Source organism: Podarcis vaucheri (genome assembly GCF_965113315.1).
Source record: "Podarcis vaucheri genome assembly, chromosome: 1".
Taxonomy (NCBI): Eukaryota; Metazoa; Chordata; class Lepidosauria; order Squamata; family Lacertidae; genus Podarcis; species Podarcis vaucheri.
The window spans coordinates 14,080,058-14,104,039 of NC_138759.1; the positions used below are offsets into that span (position 1 = coordinate 14,080,058).

Below are 23,982 nucleotides of genomic sequence, written 5' to 3' on the forward strand. Positions count from 1 at the left end.
CGTATTTTTCACTTCAAAAGATGCAGCAGACTATGGTGCACCTAATTTTGGGAGGAAGAAAACAATAAAAAATTATTCTGAATCCCAGAAGCCAGAACAGTAAGAGGGATCTGGCTTCTGGGATACCGTGTGGCTGTTCTGGCTTCTGGGATGACTGCGCCAAGCCTCTTCAGGGCAGCGGGATGAAGGCTCCCGCTGCCCGAAGAGGCTGCACACGGCTAAGGCAGAAGCCAGGACAGGTGCGTTCTCCGAGGGAGAACTGCACAGCGCCCCTTCATGGAAGCTGGAGAAGGAACAGAACAAGTCCCTTCTGTTCCTCTTCCGGCTTTGCATGACATGCGCGTCGCTGAAGTTGTGATGCGCAGTTTTCTCTCTATGCAACGCCTCTCCTTCACAGAAGAGGTGCTGTGCTGAGACGGTGAACTGCGCAGCGCCCCTTCAGCGAAGCTGGAGAAGGAACAGGAGACCCTTCTTTTCCTCCTTCAGCTTCCAGGACGCCACAAAGCCAGAGGAGGAACAGAAGTAGTCCCTTCTCTTCCTCCTCCGGCATCACATGACAGGCACGTCGCTGAAGGGGCATCGCGCAGTTCTCTCTCTCTGGGCAACGCCTCTCCTTCACAGGAGAGGCGCTGCTCAGAGAGGGAGAACAACGCAGCGCCCCTTCAGCGAAGCTGGAGGAGGAACACAAGGAGACCCTTCTGTTCCTCCTCCAGCTTCCAGGACAGGCGCATCGCCGCTAAGCCAGAGGAGGAACAGAAGGAGTCCCTTCTGTTCCTCCTCTGGCTTCGCAGGACAGGCGCTGCACAGAGAGGGAGAGCTGCGCAGCGCCCCTTCAGTGAAGCGGGAGGAGGAACAGAAGAGGCTCCGTTCCTCCTCCCGTTTCGCTGAAGGGGCACTGGGCAGCTCCACCTTTCTGCTCAGGGCCATTCGTTCCATAAGACGCACTCACATTTCCCCTTATTTTTAAGGAGGAAAAAAGTGTGTCTTATGGAGCGAAAAATATGGTAGCTCTTCCCATGAGAGGAGAAAAGGCTGCTCTTCCCATGAGTGGATGAGGCAGTACTTCTCAGAAGAGAAGGAGGCAGCTCTCCTAGTGAGTGAAGGGTGGGCTGTTATTCCCATGAGTTACTTGCACCAGGAGAAAAGGAATAGCTCTTCCCATGAGAGGAGGAGGTTGCTCCCCCTATTAAGGAAGGGGGCTCTTCCCTCCATGGGAGGAGTAAAGGCTGCTCTTCCCGTGAGAGGATGAGGCTGCTCGACTCGGTTGAGAAGGAGGCAGCTCTCCCCGTGAGAGAAGGTGGGCTGTTATTCCCTTGAGTTGCTTGCACCAGGAGAAAAGGAATAGCTCTTCCCATGAGAGGAGGAGGTTGCTCCCCGTATTTAGGAAGGGGGCTCTTCCCTCCATGAGAGGAGAAAAGTCTGCTCTTCCCGTGAGAGGATGAGGCTGCTCGACTCGGAAGAGAAGGAGGCAGCTCTCCCCGTGAGAGAAGGTGGGCTGTTATTCCCATGAGGTGCTTGCAACAGGAGAAAAGGAATACCGTATTTTTCGCTCCAAAAGACGCACCAGACTATAAGGCGCACCTAGTTCTGGGAGGAGGAAAACAAGAAAAAATTAATCAGAATCCCAGAAGCCAGAAGAGCAAGAGGGGTCTGGCTTCTGGGATACCGTGTGGCTGTTCTGGCTTCTGGGATAACCACGCCAAGCCCCTTCAGGGCAGCAAGATGAACGCTCCCCCTGCCTGAAGAGGCCGTGCACGGCTAAGGCAGAAGCCAGTACAGGCGCCTCGCTGAAGGAGCACTGCGCACTTCTCTCTCTCCGTGCAGCGCCTCTCCTTCAGAAGGGAGGCGCTGTGCAGAGACGGAGAACTGCGCAGTGCCCCTTCAGCGAAGCTGGAGAAGGAACGGAAGGACTCCCTTCTGTTCCTCCTCCAGCTTCGCATCACAGGTGCGTTGCTGAAGGTGCGCTGCACGGTTCTCTCTCTCCGCGCAGCAGCTCTGCTTCATAGGGGAGGCGCTGTGCAGAGAGGGAGAACCGAGGAAGTGAAGCCGAGGAAGGAACAGAAGGAGAGCCTTCTGTTTCTCCTCCGGCTTCCAGTATAGGTGCGTCGCCGCGAAGCCAGATGAGGAACAGAAGGAGTCCCTTCTGTTCCTCCTCCAGCTTAGCAGGACAGACGCTGCGCAGAGAGGGAGAGCTGCGCAGCGCCCCTTCAGCGAAGCGGGAGGAGGAACAGAAGGAGACCCTTCTGTTTCTCCTCCGGCTTCCAGTATAGGTGCGTCGCCGCGAAGCCAGATGAGGAACAGAAGGAGTCCCTTCTGTTCCTCCTCCAGCTTTGCAGGACAGGCGCTGCGCAGAGAGGGAGAGCTGCGCAGCGCCCCTTCAGCGAAGCGGGAGGAGGAACAGAAGGAGACCCTTCTGTTTTTCCTCCAGCTTCCAGTATAGGTGCATCGCCGCAAAGCCAGATGAGGAACAGAAGGAGTCCCTTCTGTTCCTCCTCCAGCTTTGCAGGACAGGCGCTGCGCAGAGAGGGAGAGCTGTGCAGCGCCCCTTCAGCGAAGCGGGAGGAGGAACAAAAGGAGCTCCGTTCCTCCTCCCACTTCGCTGAAGGGTGCTGTGCACCTCTACCTGTCTGCGCAGCGCCATTTGCTCCATACGATGCCCTCACATTTCCCCTTATTTTTTAGGAGGAAAAAAGTGCCTCTTATGGAGCGAAAAATACGGTAGCTCTTCCCATGAGAGGAGGAGGTTGCTCTCCCTATTATGGAAGAGGGCTCTTCCCTCCATGAGAGGAGAAAAGGCTGCTCTTCCCGTGAGTGGGTGTGGCTGCTCGTCTCGGAAGAGAAGGAGGCAGCTCTCCCCGTGAGTGAAGGTGGGCTGTTATTCCCATGAGTTACTTGCACCAGGGAAAAGAAATAGCTCTTCCCATGAGAGGAGGAGGTTGCTCCCCCTATTAAAGAAGGGAGCGCTTCCGTCCATGAGAGGAGAAAAGGCTGCTCTCCCCGTGAGAGGAAGCTGACCGTCACACACAGCACCGCAGCACCGCCACCTGCCGCACCCCTGCCTCACACCGTGTATCTAGGCCTCAGCTCTGGGCCCCAAAGAACCCAGAATGGCAATGATCAGCAGCTTCTCACCATTCAACCCAGCATCACGAGACTGGGAAACGTATGTCTCCAGTTTCACCTTCCTCCTAGAAGCCAAAGGGGTCACCAACGACTCCAAGAGGAGGGTGATATTCTTCAGCGTCTGCAGAGACGAGATGTTCGAAATCTCCCGGGCTCTCCTTGCACCTGAAGATGTCACTACTGTTCCTTACAAAACAATAATGGAACGGCTGAAGGGGCACTTCTCGCTGCAGCCCTCAGTGGTGGCTTGTCGAAATGCCCCTGGGGAAACCATAACTGGGTATGTGACCTCCCTCCACCAAGCCGCCCGGTTCTGCAACTTCTCAGAATTGGAGTACATGCTTCGTGACCGCCTCATTGTTTGTCTGAAAGATGAGAAGCTGCAACGACGCCTCTACACCAAGAAGGACCGAACATTCCAGGTTGCTCTGGAGAAGGACTTGGCAACTGAAGCTGCCAAGAGGTCGACACAAGAGGCATGGGCGAACCTGCCATCCCAACTGAGGGTTCGCCATGAAGACCTCACCGACAACTCAGGATCCGACAGGGAGGTGCACTCAAGCAGCGCACAGACCACAGCTGCCTCGACGAGAAGGAGGGAAGTGCGCAAGCTGCGGGGAGAGTCACAAGTGGAGAACCTGCCATTCCGCAATGCAGAGTGTAGGCAGTGTGGAAAATCTGAACACATTGCCCGGGTGTGTCGGGCTTGGCCCACCCGATGCCAGACATCAGATGACCGATCCAAGAGCCCCAGGTCCTGGGGCTCAACGCACCAAGGCAACTCGATGGAGATCACAGACTGCCAGGTATACCAGTTGCCCCGCCCCAACATAGAAAAAAATTAGGTAGTGGTACAGATAGAGGGGGCCCCATGCCGCATGGAGCTTGGCACGGGTTCAACTCTATCCATAATCTCAGGAAGGGCCTTAAGGAAACTTAAGGCTGGCCCCATTCACTCTCCAGGACTTCCAGAAATGTAAGGTCCCCACAATAGGGGTGGGGGCCTTTAGGGTGCAATATCAAGGGTGGACGCTGCAACTGGACTTGCTTGTGATCAAGGGCCCCTACGTTAGCTTACTGGGATTGGCATGGTTTGGACCACTGGGGCTAGCCATCACGGGGGTGAACCGCACTAGCTTACAAGTGGATGTGGATGTCATATGCAAGGAATTTTCAGGGATTTTCGATGGGAAATTGGGATAGTATACAGCCCTCCCATTGCCCTACAGCTTGACCCTGCAGTATGACCTGTCAGGCTCAAGGCCCGCTGGATCCTGTTCGCCCTGAAACCCTGTATATATGTGGAACAAGATGGAGATAAATTGAAGTTACAGAGTCACGAGAAATTGAAACCCAAAGTACGAGATTGGCTCCATTATTATCAAATAATGGAGGTGTATAAACAAGATAGGAAAATTGGCTTCCAGGTGGAGAAATCAAAATTAGAAACTGAACTGTTAGAACCCAATACTAAGAATTTGTCAAGAATGTATAATTTGCTGCTGAAATGGAATACACAAGATGAAATAGTTAAATCAGCCATGATTAGGTGGGCACAGGACATTGGTCATAACATTATGTTTGCTGACTGGGAATGGTTGTGGAACACCGGGATAAAATTTACGGCGTGCAATGCCTTAAAGGAAAATATTATGAAAATGATCTACAGGTGGTACATGACCCCAGTCAAGCTAGCAATGATTTACCATTTGCCTGATAATAAGTGTTGGAAATGCAAAGAAACTGAAGGTACTTTCTACCACCTTTGGTGGACGTACCCAAAGATTAAGGCCTTCTGGGAGATGATATATAATGAAATGAAAAAAGTACTTAAATGTACCTTCCCTAAGAAACCAGAGGCCTTCCTCTTGGGCATTGTCGGCCAATTGGTGTTAAAGAAAGATAGAACTTTCTTTATGTATGCTACGACAGCAGCAAGAATACTTATTGCAAAGTATTGGAAGACACAAGATCTACCCACTCTGGAAGAATGGCAGATGAAAGTGATGGACTACATGACACTGGCTGAGATGACTGGCAGAATCCGTGATCAGGGAAAGGAGACGGCGGAAGAAGAATGGAAGAAATTTAAAATTTACCTTAAGAACTATTATAAAATTGATGAATGCTAAAATGTCGAGGTGTTGAGAAAGAAAAGGGGATTACAGTGACATAAGATTAAGTTGAAAGAAAGACTAAGAGGACATATATTTGATAAAATTATTTAGAAGCTGCTGAAATAATTTTGGAAATTGGGATGCAGAAAGGGGAGGTATGGGGGAGTCCGAGAAGCGAGGGATATGAAAAAAAGGTTATGAAATTATACATGTTTGTATGTCTTTTTATTTGTTTGTATTGTTTAAAAAATGTTGTAAAACCAATAAAAAATTTATATATATATAAAAAAGAAACCCTGTATATATGAGGAATTGGACCAGCCCGTGGAGCAAGGAGTGCTGGATCCTGTGCCTAATGCCCCCTGGGAAACCCTGATCGTCACACCCGTCAAGCCTAATGGTTCGGTCCGCATCTGCGCAGACTACAAATGTACCATAAACAAGGCCCTCACGGCCCACACATACCCAGTGCCTGTGGTCAGCCATGTCCTTGCCACCCTGGCTGGGTCAAATTTTTTGGGCAAGCTGGACTTTGCCCAAGCCTATCAACAGTTGCCAGTGGATGAGGCCACAGCAGAGGCACAGACGATTGTGATGCATAGAGGAGCGTTCAAGGTAAAGCGGCTGCAATTCGGTGTTAGCGTGGCACCAGGCATATTCCAGAATCTAATGGACACTCTCCTGGCACACCCTTCTTCCATGATGTATTGATTACCGGGCCCATGCCAGAGGGGTTTGAGGACTGCCTCTGCACCGTTCTGCACCGTTTCCAGATGGTGGGTCTCAAGGTGAAGCGGGAAAAGTGTCTACTAGGTGTGCCTCAGGCGGACTTTCTGGGATTTATGGTGGACGCAGAAGGGGTCCACCTGACTGGGGTCAAGGTACGGCCCATTTGTGATGCCCCAGAGCCCAAGGGCAAGACTGAACTTCAGGCCTTCTTGGGACTATTGAACTTTTACCATGCCTTCCCCATAAGGCGGCGGTGGTGGAGCCCTACACAGACTCCTGGACAAGCGGGCTCCTTGGGTATGTGCGCAATGCCAGGAGGCCGCAGTCCAGGCAGTCAAGGACTTGCTCATCTCAAACTCAGTCTTGGCACACTTCGACAAGAGGCTGCCGGTGGTGCTAGCATGCGACGCCTCGCCCTACGGCATCAGCACTGCCCTGGGACACCAACTCCCAGATGGAAGAGAGTTACCGGTGGCGTACTTTTCCCAGACACTCAACGCAACCGAGCGGAACTACTCGCAAATTGACAAGGAGGGTCTGGCAATCGTGAAGGGAGTAAAAAAATTCCATGATTTCTTGTACGGACGGCCCTTCACCGTGGTGACTGACCACAAGCCGTTGCTTGGCTTGTTTGCCCCCGAAAGGCAGACCCCCCAAGTGCTGTCTCCTCGCGTCCTCAGGTGGTCAATTTTCCTTGCCAGCTACCAGTATGCACTGATTCACCGACCTGGGAAGGCGATGGGCTATGCGGACGCCCTCAGCAGGCTACCACTACCGGAAACAGGCCCTGACCCAGCACCTGCACAAGAGGTTATGAGCCTGGAGCTGCTTCCCGACCGCCCCATTCAGGCACAAGAAGTTGCTCACCATTCCAAGAAAGATAGGGTCATCTCTCGGGTCCTGGACTGGGTGTGGTGAGGATGGCCCAACAGCAGCCCTGGGCCAGAATTCGCAGGCTACACAACCCGTAAACATGAACTGTCGGGCCACAAAGGGTACCTGTTATGGGGAAGCACAAAGGGTACCTGTTATGGGGAAGTCATTCCCCAGCCCCTCCACAAAAGGGTCCTCACAGCCCTACATGAGACACACCTGGGGTAGTGAGAATGAAGGCCCTCGCCAGGCATTATGTGTGGTGGCTGGGGATTGACAGAGAGAGACAGGCCTGGGTCAAACACTGCCAGGCCTGCCAAGAATCCCGCCCAGATCCCCCAAGGGCCTCATTCCAATCCTGGGAGCCCGCCTGAGCACCATGGTCATGCCTGCACGTGGACTTCGTTGGCCCCTTTCAGGGTAAAACATTCTTCATAGTGGTGGACTCCTACACCAAATGGCTGGAAGTCACACTAGTACCTTCCACTTCTACGTCCGCAGCCATCCAGGTACTACGCAGGCTGTTTGCAACCCACAGACTCCCTGACACTGTCATCTCAGACAACGGAACCACATTTATGTCAGGAGAATTCCAGACCTTCACAGCGCAGAACACCATCCACCACGTCTGCTCTGCACCATTCCACCCTGCCACCAATGGCCAAGCAGAGCGCATGGTGTGGACCACCAAGGACACCCTCCGCTACATGACGCAAGGGGATTGGGCACATTCCTTCTAGCACAGCACAGCACCCCCAGCTCAACGACTGGCCGGAACCCCGCTGAACTACTAATGGGCTGGCACCGCACAATCAGACTGGACCAACTTCACCCCGACAGAGCTCAGGATGAGGCAGTGGTGGGGGAAGGCAGGAACCCCCGGACCTTCATGGCCCAGCACCCAGTGTACGCAAAGAATTTTGGGGCAGGCCCTGCATGAGTACCCGCCACAGTCACCAGGGTCACGGGCCCCGTGTCGTACGAGGTGCTAACAGAGGGGTGCAATGCTGGTGCTGCCACTGCAACCAGCTATGGCGATGATTCCCGGGGAAAAACCAGGAGGAGGACAGGTCAGAGGAGTCCCAACAGAACAGTAGGGAAGTGAGGCCCGTAGAGCAGGAGGGGCCAGCAAGGGAGGCAGAATCTGTAAATATAGAGACGACCCGTGAGGCCAAAATGACGCCGAAACCAGAGCCACGACTGAGTGAGCTGGTTGCTCCAGACCAAACGGCCCCATCACAGCCAGCATCCTCAGAACAAGCAGAACCCGAACCCCTGACCAGGGAACACCCCAGGCCTCAACGCATACATAGGTGGCCGGCGTACCTTGAGGACTATGAATGCAACCTCCCGAGAGCCAGTGTGGTGTAGTGGTTAAGAGCGGTAGTCTTGTAATCTGGGGAAGCGGGTTCGCGTCTCCGCTCCTCCACATGCAGCTGCTGGGTGACCTTGGGCCAGTCACACTTCTCTGAAGTCTCTCAGCCCCACTCACCTCACAGAGTGTTTGTTGTGGGGGAGGAAGGGAAAGGAGACTGTTAGCCGCTTTGAGACTCCTTAAAGGGAGTGAAAGGCGGGATATCAAATCCAAACTCCTCTTCTTCTTCTTCAGGACTGGAACTTAAAGGGGAGGGGTGTTATGTACTGAGTTGAATAGGATCCAAAATACAGCAGTCTGATTGGTCCTAGAACAATAGCATTCAGAATGCAGCAGTCTGATTGGTCTGCCGGAGCCACCCAATCCAGCTTCAGGTGGAAGTGAATCTGCAACCTGATTGGCCTACAGGAGAATCCCAGAATTAGCCAATCACATGGCGCCCATTGTGTAAATAATGTATATAAAGCAGATGTTTTGGGGGAACTTTCTCGCTACTAGGAGCTGAATAAAGAGCATGAAATCCACACTCGACTTTGAGTATATTTCAGGAGAAAAGGCTGCTCTTCCCGTGAGTGGATGAGGCTGCTCGTCTCGGAAGAGAAGGAGGCGGCTCTCCCCGTGAGAGAAGGTGGGCTGTTATTCCCTTGAGTTGCTTGCACCAGGAGAAAAGGAATAGCTCTTCCCATAAGAGGAGGAGGTTGCTCCCCCTATTAAGGAAGGGGGCTCTTCCCTCCATGAGAGGAGTAAAGGCTGCTTTTAGTCAAAGTGTTGTTCGATATCTATTTCGCTTTTTGCTTTGAATATATAACTCCTATTCCTCTCAAAAGAGTCTCCCCTACTCCCATCATTTTCAAATTTTCTTTCAAAAGCTTTTTCCACGTCAATTCCTGGTCTCATTCCTGGTCTCCAAATATTCAATTATGTCCACTATATTCCTAATATTATCTTTAAATTGTCAACCAGGAATAAAACCTGCTTGATCTTTATGGATTAGCTCATTTAAGATACTTTTTAATCTATTGGTCAAAATATCAGCAAACAACTTGTAATTATTCTTCAGTGATGAAATCGGTCTATAATTCTTTACATTCAAGGAATCAGTATCCTTCTTGGGGACCAAAGTAATATATGCTTCTTTCCAGGTATTTGGAATTTTCCTTTATTCAGGATATTATTCATAACTTCCCACAATACTGGTGTCAGTTGTCCACTAAGAATCTTATAATATTTTGCTGAAATAACATCCGGTCCTGGGGCTTTCCCCAACTTCATACATTTTATTGCCATTTTAATTTCCTCCACCGTTATTTGTCGATTCAACTGTTCACTTTTTTCTCGTGGGATTTGCTATAATTTATAACTTTGTAAACATCTCTCTATTTTCTTTGCATCCTCCTTTTCCCCACACAAGTCTTTATAAAGTTTCTGAAAGATCTTTCTGATTTCTTTTGGAACCTCAATTACCATATCTGCTTCTCTTATTTTATTGATTGTATTTTGACTTTGATGTGGCTTTAATTGCCATGCTAATAATTTGCCAGTTTTATTTGCCGATTCAAAATTCTTTAGTCTCATTAATTTTATCTTCCACTCCACTTCTTGGTTCACCATCATGGAAAACTGAGTTTCCAACATCTTAATATTTTGTTTTATTGGTTCATCTTTAGGCTTTATTGTTAACAATCTCTCATTCTCCATGAGGTGGGTCAGAATTTCCTCTTTCTTTTTTTCTCTTTCTTTTTTTTGAAAACTATTCTTATCTTATTCGTATCAGAAAGCCTCTCATTACTGCTTTACTTGCATCCCATACGATGTTAATGCCGGTTCGTTTATTTCAGTTCCACTTGAAATAATCTGCTATTGTCTCTTTTGCTTTTTCCACTATTTTTTAATCATCAAACAGACTTTCATTCTCCATCTAAAGGATGATTGTTCTTTTCCTTTTAACTCCATATATAACAAATTATGATCTGCTAATGGCCTTGGGAGAATCACAGTTTTGGATACTCTTGGAATTTACTCCCTGGAGGGCCATATATAATCTGTTCTTCCCAAACTTTGATTTGGTTCAGCAAAGAATGTAAACTGTTTTGTTGTAGGGGTTTTAAGTCTCCAAACATCAGTTAATCCAAGATTGTCCACTAAATCAAAAAATGATTTTGGTAACTTGACTTGAACCAACGTAGATAAATATTATTTCTTGGTAACCACGTGGTTTTAATTGTAAAGGGATTAACTCCTCCCTTTCTGTTGCAACATAGTAATTTGGCACAGAGTGTTTTTTTAGCCCCCCTTTTTTCTTTTAGAAGCTATATTTTGGCATTTTAATTTTTTGCTTTTGTGAATTTTGGATTTTTAGCACTTTTTCTGATTTTAATTTTCCAATCTCTCTCTCTCTCTCTCTCTCTGTGTGTGTGTGTGTGTGTGTGTGTGTGGAGAATCTCTCTCTCTCTCTCTCTCTCTCTCTCTGTGTGTGTGTGTGTGTGTGTGTGTGTGTGTGTGTGTGGAGAATCCAACTGAGGAAGAAAGCTTCAAATCACTTAAGCTAACTCAGAACAATTTTATGCATAGGAGGAGATGCCTACAGGCTGGATTTGATAAACTAGGCATTTTAGAATGTGTTAAGAAAGAAAAACTCAGTGATAATGATGCTTCAAAGATATGGGGAAAGCAAAATAAATCAGCAGTCTCTGTTATCTTCGATAATATCAGAGGTGCCCCGATGATTCAAACCAAACAAGGTGGACCAGCTACTCCAAAGCTTCAAAATTTGGAAAGCGCATTTGGATTTGCAAGAAAGCATCTCATCCCACGTTTGTGAAATATTTATTTAGTTCGCGGCTTGAATCCAAGATTGTAACAGCCAGATGACAATGTTCCTAACCTTGGACAGAAAAGGTTTCCATGTATTGTTTGAGAACGGAAAGTGCCAGGTGACCAGAGATGGGGAACTGTATACAGAAGCAAGTCTACTTAATAGTGTATATGAGACTAATCTTTCATAACTGCAGTCTGCAGGGCTTTATCAGCCAGAATGATGAAGCAGACTTAGAACTTTGGCACAGAAAGCTTGACCACAGAGACATTAAAGGCATTTAAGAGTTGCAATGCAAGAGGTTCGCAAGAGGGATGAAGGTAACCCTTGGTGCATCAAGCTGAGAAGTGTTGAACCCCTTTTTTCCTCCGTGTACTCAGAAGAGAAGCACCTGAGTGCTTGATACAGTCTATGCTGATGTGTGTGGTTCCCTTAATGTTCCCTCACTAAGGAAAAATAAGTACATTTTAATATCCTTGGAGATTTTCCAAGATACTGCATTGTGCATTTTCTCAAGGAGAAAAACAGAACCTTTGAGATGTTCAGAAAATACCTTGCCATGGCTCCACAGGAAACCCACAGCACTTATGAATGACAACAGTCGTGAGTTTTGTTCATAAAATATGAGAACCCTCTTGGAAGAGGAAGGAATTGCACACATGAGGAGCGTTTGTCCCGCTCTACAAGAAGAACTCAGTTGCAGAGAGAAAGTTTAGGTCTCTTATGAAGATGACCCAGTGTATGCTGACTCGTACAGGCTTTCCCAAGCACAGGTGGGAAGATGCAGTAGCCAGCTACATTGAACTTTGGAACAGAAGAGAACCTAACTTGTCACGCATACCTGTATTAGACAGCATCACTTATGTCTGTGTACCCAAGTAGGCCCAAGCTTAACTCCAGAGCAGAAAAAGAAATTATGGTAGAACTTTCTTCTGGGTTGCAGAATTATGGACTTGAAAACAGGAAAAGTCAAGGTTTGATGAACACAGTAAATCTGACAAGAGAGGAAACTTCTCAGCAGTCAGAGGGAGAAACATAAGACTTTGTGTACTTTCCTGAAGTAATACGTAGCTGTTCAGATCTGCCTTCTACTGTTCTGCCACCTACAAGAGATGATGAACAAGAAGAAAGAGATAACCAGTCTCCAAGTAGCAGTGCCATCCGACAAGATGGGATGGAGAACGATGATGAGAGGCTGCCACTTGAGGGTGATGAGAAAGCTGGTGCTGTTCCAGAACCAGATTCCAGATGCCTATGAAGACGCGACAGAAGTGTTCCACTTCCACAACATTAAGGGTACATTAAGGACTACAAATCAACAGGTAGGTATGTCTTTATGTGTGTAAATAGTCCCATTTTTCAGAGAAGCTGTAAACTACCATATTTTTCTGTCTATAAGACGCACCCATGTATAAGATGCCCCCCTATTTTGGGGGACTAAAAATTAAGAAAATGGGGGGAGATTGCCCAGAGTTGTCTTTGGGAGGCAGTTAGCAAAAATCACTCACCCTCTGAAGTGCCACTTTCATCGCACATGGTGCTAAAGCAGCCTATCGCCTGCCCGATCAGCAAAAGCAGCCGCAAGTCACTCCCAATTGACAGCAGCGCTAGCCAATAAACAGCGGACATTGCCGCTGTCACCAGTCACCCATCCAATCACCACTCACACTCTCCTGCTTGCTGCAACAACCATCGCACATCCCAAAAAAAGGCACTACCCATGTATAAGACGACCCCCCCCCATTTTATAATTAAATTTTGGGTAAAAAAAAAGGTCATCTTATACACAGAAAAGTACGGCAACTTGTGTAGTTTTATCTTCCACAGATTCTGACAATATAGCTGAGATTGAGGTATTGTCAGGATGCTATTAGTGGCTCCTGGCTGGTTGCCCAGGAAAGTATAAAGACAAGGGAAAGTTTCTTAAATTCCTTTTTTATTTCATTTTTTAAAAAAAGATATTTTTTTATTTTTCATCCATTTTTATTAGGTTTTATATTTTAATACATCAATTTATCACATCATATAAAGAAGAAGAAAAAAATACAATTTCCCCCAAAAACCCTCCCGTCTATGACTTCCCTCAACTTCCTCTTCTCATTTGTTTTTACATAATGTCGTCTTCTGCATTTTTTACTATGCCTTACATTTTTAGTGTATTAGATTTATAATGTTGTTAAACTTTCCATGCTTTATACACCATCCTTATATATGCTATATTTATTCTATTAATTGTAAGTGTTTAATCGAAACCTGCTATTTAAAACCAAGGAACAGTTAAGATTCCACCTAAACATTAGGAAGAACTTCCTGACAGTAAGAGCTGTTCGACAGTGGAATTTGCTGCCAAGGAGTGTGGTGGAGTCTCCTACTTTGGAGGTCTTTAAGCAGAGGCTTGACAACCATATGTCAGGAGTGCTCTGATGGGGTTTCCTGCTTGGCAGGGGGTTGGACTCGATGGCCCTTGTGGTCTCTTCCAACTCTATGATTCTATGATTCTAAGTTACTGAAGCTGGGGATGATTTTTGTGGGATATTTTTTTTTGGGGGGGGTTAAGTAGATAAACAGTCATACAAAAGTGTTTCCCCACTTTTTTGTTGCTCCTGTTTTATTTCAGGAAGGTAATGGGCTACAAGCTAAAGCTGCCTGCTCCCCAAATGTTTCCTGGAGGGAGAGAGAGAGAGAGAGAATGCTGAAAGGTATGGGCTGCGAGTTAATGAAAGGACAGTCACTGGGGTTCCCCTTGAACATTACTGAAGTCACCCCAAGGTGCCACGGCACACTAGTTGAAAACCAATGTCTTATTTTATAAGTTGAGTTAGCTAATTCTATATATCATAGCTGTCAACGTTTCCTTTTTTTAAAGGGAAATTCCCTTATTCTGAATAGGATTCCTCGCAAGAAAAGGGAGAAGTTGACAGCTGTGCTATATATTCCACCAATCTCATCTGCCATTCCTCCTTTGTTGGTATTGTTCCCTCTTTCCATTTCTGAGCATATATCATTCAATCTGCTATACTTGTGTAGATAAATAAATTTCCCCGTTCTGGGTTTTGTTTTTTAAATTTGGCCTGATAGAGCACACACACATCCAGACATGCACATCATCAAGCTACTTTACTGTTTTCTTGCATTTTTCAAGCCCTCTGTTTAAAACCAAGGAACTGTTAAGTTAATGAAGCTGGGGAGGATTTTTGTGGGATTTTTTCGGGGGGGGGATTTTAAGTAGATAAAAACTCATACAAAAGTGTTTCCCCACTTTTTTGTTGCTCCTGTTTTATTTCAGGAAGATAATGGGCTACAAGTTAAAGCTGCCTGCTCCCCAAATGTTCCCCGGAGAGAGAGAGAGAGAATGCTGAAAGGTATGGGCTGCAAGTTAATGAAAGGACAGTCACTGAGGCTCCCCTGAACATCCATCAAGTCAGCCCAGGGTGCCACAGCATACTGGTTGAAAACCAATGGCCTACTGGAAAATAAACAGATTTGCCTGAAGTTATTGCAGAGTGAGAAGTTCCACACAAGAACCAGCACATCAAAGTACCATTATGTGTGTAAAATAATTCAGGATGCACTTGTTGAGATGACTGCTACAGCAGAGATCAAACCTCCACTGAGAGACAGTTCGGAGAACCTTCAAGTTAATATGGGACAATGTTTTAAAAAAAGAAACAGATTTAATGGAATTTGCAGACCAGAAAAAGATTCTGATGGGCGATTTAACAGATGAAATGATGGAGTTTTAAAAAGTGCAAGAAGAAACATTAGATCAAATAGCTATACTTGAGATGTACCACAGAGAACTTATTCTGCGCATCAGAGGCATACCAGAAAAGCAAAACGAAGACGTAGAAGCCAAATTAATAAAAGAACTTGCATGTTGTTGTTTTTTTTTTGAATGATTTTTTTATTTGCTTTTTTTCCAGGGTAGAGATACATCGTCAATAACACAACAAAAGCAGTTTTACAGAAAGAAGAAAGAATTATAAAAAGAAAAAAAGAAAAGTTCACTTTTTCAAATCAATTTTCATAATCAACCGGACTTCCCCACGTCCTCCATCCCCTGCTTTCTTTACAATAAAAATAAACAGCAAATTAATACCTTATTTTGTGTGTTTTTATGTTTTCATTTAGTTATAAATTCCGCTATTTATACTTTTCAAAGCCATAACTTAATTTCCATCATTCACCAATCTCAGCACTGAAGCGTGTTTTTCCCGAAGGCTTAGCAAATTCTCAACATTCAAATAACTTAAAATGTTTTTGTAAATAGTCCTTAAATTTTTTCCAGTCCTCTTCCACTGCCTCTTCTCCCAGATCTCGGATTCTGCCTGTCATTTCAGCTAATTCCATGTAGTCCATCAGCTGCGAGTGCCATTCTTCCAGCGTGGGTAGCTCCTGTGTCTTCCAATATTTGGCTATAAGAATTCTTGCTGCTGTAGTTGCATATAAAAAGAAAGTTCTATCTTTCTTTGACACTCTCTGGCCTACAATGCCCAGGAGGAAGGCCTCCGGTTTCTTACAGAAGGTGTACCTAAACACCTTTTTCAACTCATTATAAATCATTTCCCAAAAGGCCTTCACCCTCGGGCATGTCCACCAGAGGTGAAAAAATGTTCCTTCAGCCTCCTTACATTTCCAACATTTATTATCAGACAAATGATATATCTTTGCAAGTTTAACTGGGGTCATGTACCACCTGTATACCATTTTCATAATGTTTTCTTTTAAGGCAGTACATGCCGTAAATTTCATACCGGTGGTCCATAACCTTTCCCAGTCTTCAAACATAATGTTGTACCCAATGTCCTGTGCCCATTTTATCATGGCTGATTTATCTGTCTCATCTTGTGTATTCCATTTAAGCAACAAGTTATACATTCTTGAAAGCACTTTCGTCTTGGGTTCAAGTAATTCTGTCTCTAATTTGGATTTTTCCACCTGGAAACCAATTTTTTTGTCGTTTTTGAAAATCTCTAAAATTTGGGCATAATGAAACCAATCTCGCACCTTTCCTTTCAGTTTTTCAAAACTCTGCAACCTCCAAGTATCACCATCTCTCTCTATTATCTCACAATATTTTACCCAGCCACTCTCCATGTTGCGTAGTTTTATGGCCTTAGCCTCCGTCGGTGATAACCACCTCGGAGTCTTGCTTTCAAGTAAGTCCTTGTATTTAGTCCAGACAATAAATAGAGCTTTCCTGACAATATGGTTTTTAAACAATCTATGAAACCTTATCTTGTCGTACCAAAGATATGCATGCCACCCAAAAGCATTGTTAAACCCTTCCAGATCTAGGACATCAGTGTTTTCTAGCAAAAACCAATCCTTCATCCAGCAGAAGGATGCAGCTTCATAATACAATCTTAAGTCCGGCAGGGCAAACCCCCCTCTTTCCTTTGCATCTGTTAGTATCTTAAATTTTATTTGGGGCTTTTTGCCCTGCCAGACAAACTTCGTGATGTCCCTCTGCCACTTTCCAAAACATTCCACTCTGTCCACGATCTGAAGGGTTTGAAACAAGAATAACATTCTCGGCAATACATTCATCTTAACTGCTGCAATTCTTCCTGACAAGGAAAGTTTCAATCTTGACCAAGTTTCTAGGTCCTTTTTAATTTCCGCCCAGCATTTTTCATAATTGTCCTTAAATAAATTCAAATTTCTCCCAGTCAAGTTAACCCCTAGGTATTTCACTTTTGTAACCACATTTAATTCTGTTTCCTTCTGGAACCCATCTATTTCTGAAGATGTCAAGTTTTTTGCCAAAACCTTAGTTTTTTGTTTGTTCAACTTGAATCCCGCCACCCGACCAAACTCAGAAATTAGCTCTAAGGCTCTTTTTGTACTAGTTTCTGGCTCCTGTAATGTCAAAACCAAATCATCTGCAAAGGCCTTAAGTTTGTATTGTTTTTCTCCGACCTGTATTCCTTCCACCAGCTGGTCTCTCCTAATCAAATTCAGCAACACCTCCAGGACAGAAATAAATAGCAAGGGTGATAGGGGGCACCCCTGTCATGTCCCTTTTTCAATTTTAAACTCCTCTGTCACCACACTATTTACTATCAATTTAGCCTTTTGCTCTGAATAGATTGCTTCGATACCATTTTGAAACGCCCTTCCCACTCCCATCCCTTCCAAATTTTTCTTCATAAAATTCCAAGATATATTGTCAAAGGCCTTCTCCGCGTCTATAAAAATCAGAACTGCTTTCGTATTCATATTTGTCTGTAGTAACTCCAAAACATCAATAATGTTCCTAGTGTTATCAGACAAATGTCTACCTGGGAGAAAGCCTGCTTGGTCCTTATGAATTACTTCATTCAAAACTTTTTTCAGTCTATTTGCTAAAATATCAGCAAAGATTTTATAATCCACATTTAGGAGTGAGATGGGACGATAATTCTTAAGTTGAGTCTTTTCAGATTCCAATTTTGGTATCAGAGTAATAAATGCTTCTTTCCACGATTCTGGTGCCCCCTTCCCTTCCATAATCTGGTTACATACCTCCATTAGTGGCTGTGTCAAATGTTCCTTCAATGTCTTATAATATTTGGAGGTAAGTCCATCTGGGCCTGGAGATTTGCCTATTTGCATGTTCTGAATGGCTCTTTCAATTTCCTGTTGCGTTATTTTATGGTTCAGGGCTATTTGTTTGTCTTGTGTTAACTTTTGCAGGCCATGACTTTTTAAAAAGTTATTTATTTCAATCTCTGCTTGTGGTCCTTGGGTATACAGTTTTTTAAAATATCTCCGGAAGCACTTTCTAATTTCTTCTGGTTTCTGAATACATTCTCCTTCAACCTCCAGGTTGGTAACAAAGTTCAATTTTTGTCTCTTTTTCAGCTGCCATGCCAGCAGCTTCCCACATTTGTTTGCCGATTCAAATGATCTTTGTTTCATCTGTTTAATTTTCCATTCAATTTCTTGGTTTATCAATTTCGTATATTGTGTTTGATAGAATTTTATTTCTCTTAAAGCTTCTTTTGACTTTGGATTTAGTCTCAGCTTTTTTTCTCCATCTCTTATTTTGTCCAAAATCTTGTCCTTTTTACCATTCCAGAGTTTCTTCTTAATAGTGTTCTGTTGTATCAGGAACCCTCTCATAACAGCTTTGCTCGCGTCCCAGATTGTTTTCTTTTCCACTGAAGTGTTCAAATTTATTTCAAAGTAGTCTTTCAACGTTTTTTGGGCCTTCTTTACAATCTCCTGATCTCTAAACAGATAGTCATTCATTCTCCATCTGAAGGTTCCAGCTGGTGTGAGTCTCAAGTCCATTTTCAAAGCGTTATGGTCGGAGCAAGTTTTAGTGCAGATCTCTATTTTTTTTGTCTTAGGTGCCAGTCCTCTAGATATCCAGATTTGGTCGATTCTTGTCCATGATAGGTGGGCCTCAGAAAAGAATGTTCCCTCCTTGCCTAGAGGGTTCTTTGTCCTCCAAATATCGATCAGATCCATATTGTCTGTAAGTTCAAAAAAGGTCTTTGGAAGTCTGCCGTCTTTGTTCAAATTTTGGTTTTGTGACTTGTCCATGTAGGTGGAGACAACCCCATTCATATCACCCATCAAAATGATGTTAGTATAATCAATGTAGTCCAACATTATCTCATGCAGCTTCTTATAAAATTCCGATTTACCATCGTTTGGTGCATAGATTCCTACTATCAAAAATTTTTCTCCTTGTGATTGGATTTCAATCGCCAAAATTCTTCCTTGTTCATCTTTAAAAACCAACTTTGGTGCTAGGCTCTCCTTTGCGTAGATCACCACTCCTCTTTTTTTAACCTTGTCTGATGAAATAAAATCTTGACCTAGTCTCTTGTTGATTAACACTCTCCTGTGAAGCCTAGTCACATGTGTTTCTTGAAGGCAAATAACGTCTAATTGTTCTTTTCTCAATATATGAAAAATCTTTTTCCTTTTTTCGGGGGAGTTTGCGCCATGAATGTTCCAACTAAAGAGCTGCAGAGACATCCTGGGCTAATTTATTGACCTGTGGGGGTGTCTCCTTTATCGTTTTTGTCTGGAGGTGGAACCGGATTCAAACCAAACGATGGGGGTGGCCAGGCTCCTGCTACTCCTTTCCGAAGATCTTCCCCGTGGTCGTTTAGGAACTTTTCTTGCTCCTCTGCTGTTCTAATTCTTACCTTCTTCCCTTTCAAGGTGAAAGATAATCCCTGAGGGAATTCCCACCTGTATGGGATTGTGTTAGTTCTCAGCAAGCTTGCCAGGTCTTTGTATGTAGTTCTTAAATCCAATAGCTGTTTTGGTATGTCTCTGAAGATTTCTGCCGTCTTTCCCTGAATCACCAATGAATTTTTAAAGTGCAGGCCGAGTATGTTGTCTTTTTCTTGCTTAGATCTCAAAATGATCAAGCAATCTCTTGGTCTGTCCTTCTTGGTCACTCTTCCTAATCTAAAGGCGGTGACGATTTTGAAGTCCTTCTCTTCTGCCAAACCCCAGAACTTGGATATTTCTGTTGTCAAAAAACCAGTCAAGTCCTCCTTTTCTGATTCTGGGATGTTTCTAAGCCTGAGGTTGCTTTCCCTGTTTTTCAGCTCCGCCAGGGACAGATACGCTTGCTGTTCAGTAACCTGTCTGCTCAGTGGTCTTACTTCCCCTCTTAGTTCCTCTATCCTCTTTTTATTTTCGTCTGCTTTTGTATTTACTTCCTCAACTAACTTTCGATTTTCTGTTGAAGTCTTTTCAATGTTACCTATTGCCTGTGTATTTTTAGTGACTTGGTCTGTCAATTTATTAATTGAAGCTGTCACCTGGTCAAGTTTAGCAGCTTGTTCATCAAATCTAGCTGCTTGTTCATCAGCTTTCTTGTTCAATGCTGCCAGCTGGTCCAATATTTCCTTAGAGACAGGATCTAACCCTCCAGCAGCCATCACCCCAAGAGGTGGCTGTATGGATCGTCCTTCTTGCAGACCTGTCACAATTGGAACAGATGATCTACGTGGCTGCACAGGCAAAGTTGATTGCAAAAGTTCAGTTTGTTTTGCTTTCTTTCCAGCCCTTGTTTTTGCTGCGCCACTCATTCCACAGCTGTCCCTGTGTCAAGGTCAAATTGTAAATCCCATGGGAAAGACAATCCAAAAAAAATAAACATCCGGACATACAAATTCCAAGTCAAACAGCAGTTCTCAGAGGCTATTAATTCCACAATCCAGCAGGGGGAGCTTCCCCAAAAATTAAGGAAAGGGATAGAAAGTTTCCACCATTAAGCTCCCACCAAAAAAAAAAAATTAAATAAAGTCCAAAACAGGGGGGGACCCCTCCACGTTCAGTTTTAACTGCAGAGAATAAAAGTTCCTTACAAAGGTGCAACAGTTCCTTTTTATCACTCACAAAGTAGCCCAATATAGCTTTATATTTTTATATACAGTTACCGCAGTCCGATGTTACTTGTATCCAGGCAGACCGAGAGCAGGGTTTCGTAACTTTGTAATCCACAGGAAGATAGAAAGAGGAATCGCGGTCTTTGTTCACTTATAAAATTATTATTGCTTTTCTTTAATTTTTAAACAGACAAAGCCGAATTTGCGAAGAAAATTCCAACTTCTTTTTAACTCCTTTCAGCGCTTCCGCTTTAAAGAGTCTTTGCTCGGTACTTTAAACAGAGCCGGAAGACTGACTTCCTTTTTAGCGTCTCCCGCTTTCAGCCGAAATTCACCAAATTTAGATTCAGATAGAGCTTCAGATTTCTTACTCACGAGTAAGTTGTTTCAGTTCTGTTGTTCAAAGAAGAAAGGTCAGCGCTGATCAGCAGCAGCCGCGCGGCTTCACTTCCGCGGAAAGAGCGATGGATTCACAGCACCGCTACCCCCTCCACGTTCCGAAGCCCCTTACGGGGTCTCTTCTGCGTCTCCGAGGTCGCTTCTGGTGCCCGCCGAACCCCACGGCCACGGGCTCACTCTACCCGTGGTTTCTCTAGATGGGTCGTCGCCGTGCCGCAGCGCACGACCCTTTTCCGCGGAGCCCCTCTTCAGCAGCTGAAGAGGACCGCCATTGCTGAGCGCGCCGCCTCCGGAAGTTCGTCAATAAAAGAACTTGCATGTTGACAGGCTCCCCATAATACATTACAAGAAATTGGAAGCAGTCTTAGCACCAACATTCCAAAAACTCATGAATGATAGAATACAAAAAGGGAAAATTCCACATACATGGGAAGAAGCAAACATTGTTTTAATCCACAAACAGGGGTCATCCAGAGAAATGGTCAGCAACTACTGACCAATTTCACTTCTAAATAACTATTACAAGATTTATACAGGTATTTAATGAATAGATTAAAATTGGTCTTAAAAGTAATAATTAACAAAGACCAGGCGGGGTTTCTCCTGGATCACCATATGAAAAACAATATGAGGGCAATAAGACCAGTGGAACAGTTGGCCCTGGAGAAAATTAACCACTCTCAATTTTACCTGTAGACTGCCATCTGTTCAGATTTTCATTTGTTCTGAACTAATTTTAAGATGTATTTTAATTAATTGATTGCCTGTTTTTATGTTCTTTGTATACTGTGTTAGTTTTATGATGTTAGCCACCCTGAGCCCGGCTCCGGGGTACAAATAAATTTTATTACTACTACTACTACTACTACTACTACTACTACTACTACTATTATAGACCTGGTAGAATATCTAAACTGGAGACCTAATAAAAAAGCTGCCTTCATGTTGGTTGATGCTGAGAAGGCCTTCAATAATCTTTCTTGGAAATTCTTAAGAAAGGTGATAGACCTATCAGAAATGGGAGAATGCTTCACCCATGGAATAAAAGCCATCTATGAGAAGCAAAAAGCAAATTTAATAATCAATAATGTAAAGACAGAACACGTTTTGATTGAAAAAGGAACAAGAGAGGGCTGCCCCTTATCCCCTTTATTATGTATATTAACACTGGAAATACTAAATTCGGTAATCAGGAAAGAGGAAGAAATCAAAGGAATAACACTAGGAAGTCGGTATTTTAAGCTAAAAGCTTTTGCTGATGATTTGATACTAACATTAGAAGATCCATTAAAGAGCATTCCCAAAGCTTTAGAAAAAATAACAGAATTTGGTGAAGTTTCAGAGTTCAAACTCAATAAAGTAAAAACAAAATTAATAGTTAAGAATATGCAGAACCAAGAGAAAACAGAATTAGAGGGGGAAAAACAGGTTTAGAGATAGTTAAAGCAAAATATATGGGTATTGAAATTATGATGAAAAATGTCAATTAATATGAAGACAATTATAGAAAGATTTAGAAAGAAATTAAAAAAGACCTTGAAATCTGTTCAAGATTGAAATTATCACTATGGGGAAGAATCTCTGTTAAAAATGAATATGCTTCCAAAGTTTCTCTTCCTATTTCAAATGATTCCAATAATAACAAAATATGATTGCTTCAAGGAATGGAGGAAATTTTTGACAGCATTTATCTGGCAAGGAAAAAAGCCCCACATCAAATGTAAACTAATGACAGATAGGACAAAGAGAGGAGGTTTCGCCCTTCCAAATCTAAAAATTTATTATGTAGCAGAGTGTATAATTTGGATTAAAGATAGGATTATGTTAAGATAAATTAGATATTTTGGATATAGAAAGTTTTGACAATAGATACGGCCTATCTGGCCGACAATAAAGTTAAAGTCCATAAAGGTTTTACAAATCATATACAGTGGTACCTCTGGTTACGAATTTGTTCCCTAAGTCCGTTCTTAACCGGAAACTGTTCTTAACCTGAGGTACCACTGTTGGCTAATGGGGCCTCCTGATGCCGCCACACAATTTCTGTTCTCATCCTGAGGTAAAGTTCTTAACCCGAGGTACTACTTCCGGGTTAACGGAGTCTGTAACCTGAGGTGTTTGTAACCCGAGGTGTTTGTAACCTGAGGTACCACCGTAATCAGAGGTGTGCTGTATAAGGTTTAGACTGCTTATCAATCATTGTTACAACTGTACACACCACAATGGCTATCACCACTAGAGGCCTTTTCAGCTAAAAAACTAAATATGACTGGAAATTTGGGAACATACAGTCAATTATTAAGGGAGGACTGGGGACAACCAAAGTTGAAAACATTTGTAGAAATAAGGCATTATATCACAGAGTGGCTCCAATATCACCAATTAAGCAACGTCTAACTTTGATAAAAAACGAGGATTTGGAAAAGAAGATTTGTTATTACAAAAAGTTTTATTAGGAAGTAATCAAGAATTATTATCAAGAGTATGATTTATTATTGGAATGGAGTTTAAAGGATGAACAAGTAAAAGAAGTACAGATTAAATGGGCACAGGACATTGGGTATGTCATACAATTGGAGCAGTGGGAAAGGCTGTTAAAGAATGGAATTATATAAAATTTACTGCATGCTATACTATAGAAGAAAATATAATGAAAATGTTTTACAGATGGCATATGACCCCAGTAAAACTTTCCAAAATATACAAATCAAACTCCAATTTATACTGGAAATGCAAGGAGGCAGAGGGCACACTGATACATTTATGGTGGGGCTGCGGAAAAGTTTTTAAAAAGGGGGTTATAATTAATGAGGAAATAGAAAAGATGCTCAGAGTTATTTTAGAGGGGAAAAACAGAGGTATATATACTGAGTATAATAGGTAAGGGACGCAGGTGGCACTGTGGGTTAAACCACAGAGCCTAGGACTTGCCGATTCAGAAGGTCAGCGGTTCGAATCCCCGCAACGGGGTGAGCTCCCGTTGCTCGGTCCCTGCTCCTGCCAACCTAGCAGTTCAAAAGCACATCAAAGTGCAAGTAGAGAAATAGGTACTGCTCCAGCGGGAAGGTAAATGGCGTTTCCGTGCGCTGCTCTGGTTCGCCAGAAGTGGCTTAGTCATGCTGGCCACATGACCCAGAAGCTGTACGCCGGCTCCCTCGACCAATAAAGCGAGATGAGCGCCGCAACCCCAGAGTCGGTCACGACTGA

The 23,982-nt window shown here is 44.1% G+C and overlaps 1 protein-coding gene and 2 long non-coding RNA genes across 7 annotated transcripts in view; all 3 read left to right on the plus strand.

Moving 5' to 3' along the window:
• LOC309530977 overlaps positions 1-23,982 on the plus strand; it is a 122,763-nt gene that overhangs the window by 60,635 nt on the left and 38,146 nt on the right. The gene's annotated exons all lie outside the window — the stretch shown is intronic.
• On the plus strand, positions 2,909-4,053 carry LOC309530563 (uncharacterized protein). Its single transcript, XM_082219612.1, has 2 exons — positions 2,909-3,818; positions 3,849-4,053. The coding sequence occupies exons 1-2, from the start codon at positions 3,108-3,110 to the stop codon at positions 3,966-3,968; spliced, it is 831 nt and encodes a 276-aa protein (XP_082075738.1). The 5' UTR covers positions 2,909-3,107; the 3' UTR covers positions 3,969-4,053.
• On the plus strand, positions 8,923-14,911 carry LOC309531047. The gene is made up of 3 exons (XR_014219021.1): positions 8,923-9,288; positions 9,340-12,354; positions 14,319-14,911. It is a non-coding gene; the product is annotated as an uncharacterized lncRNA (long non-coding RNA).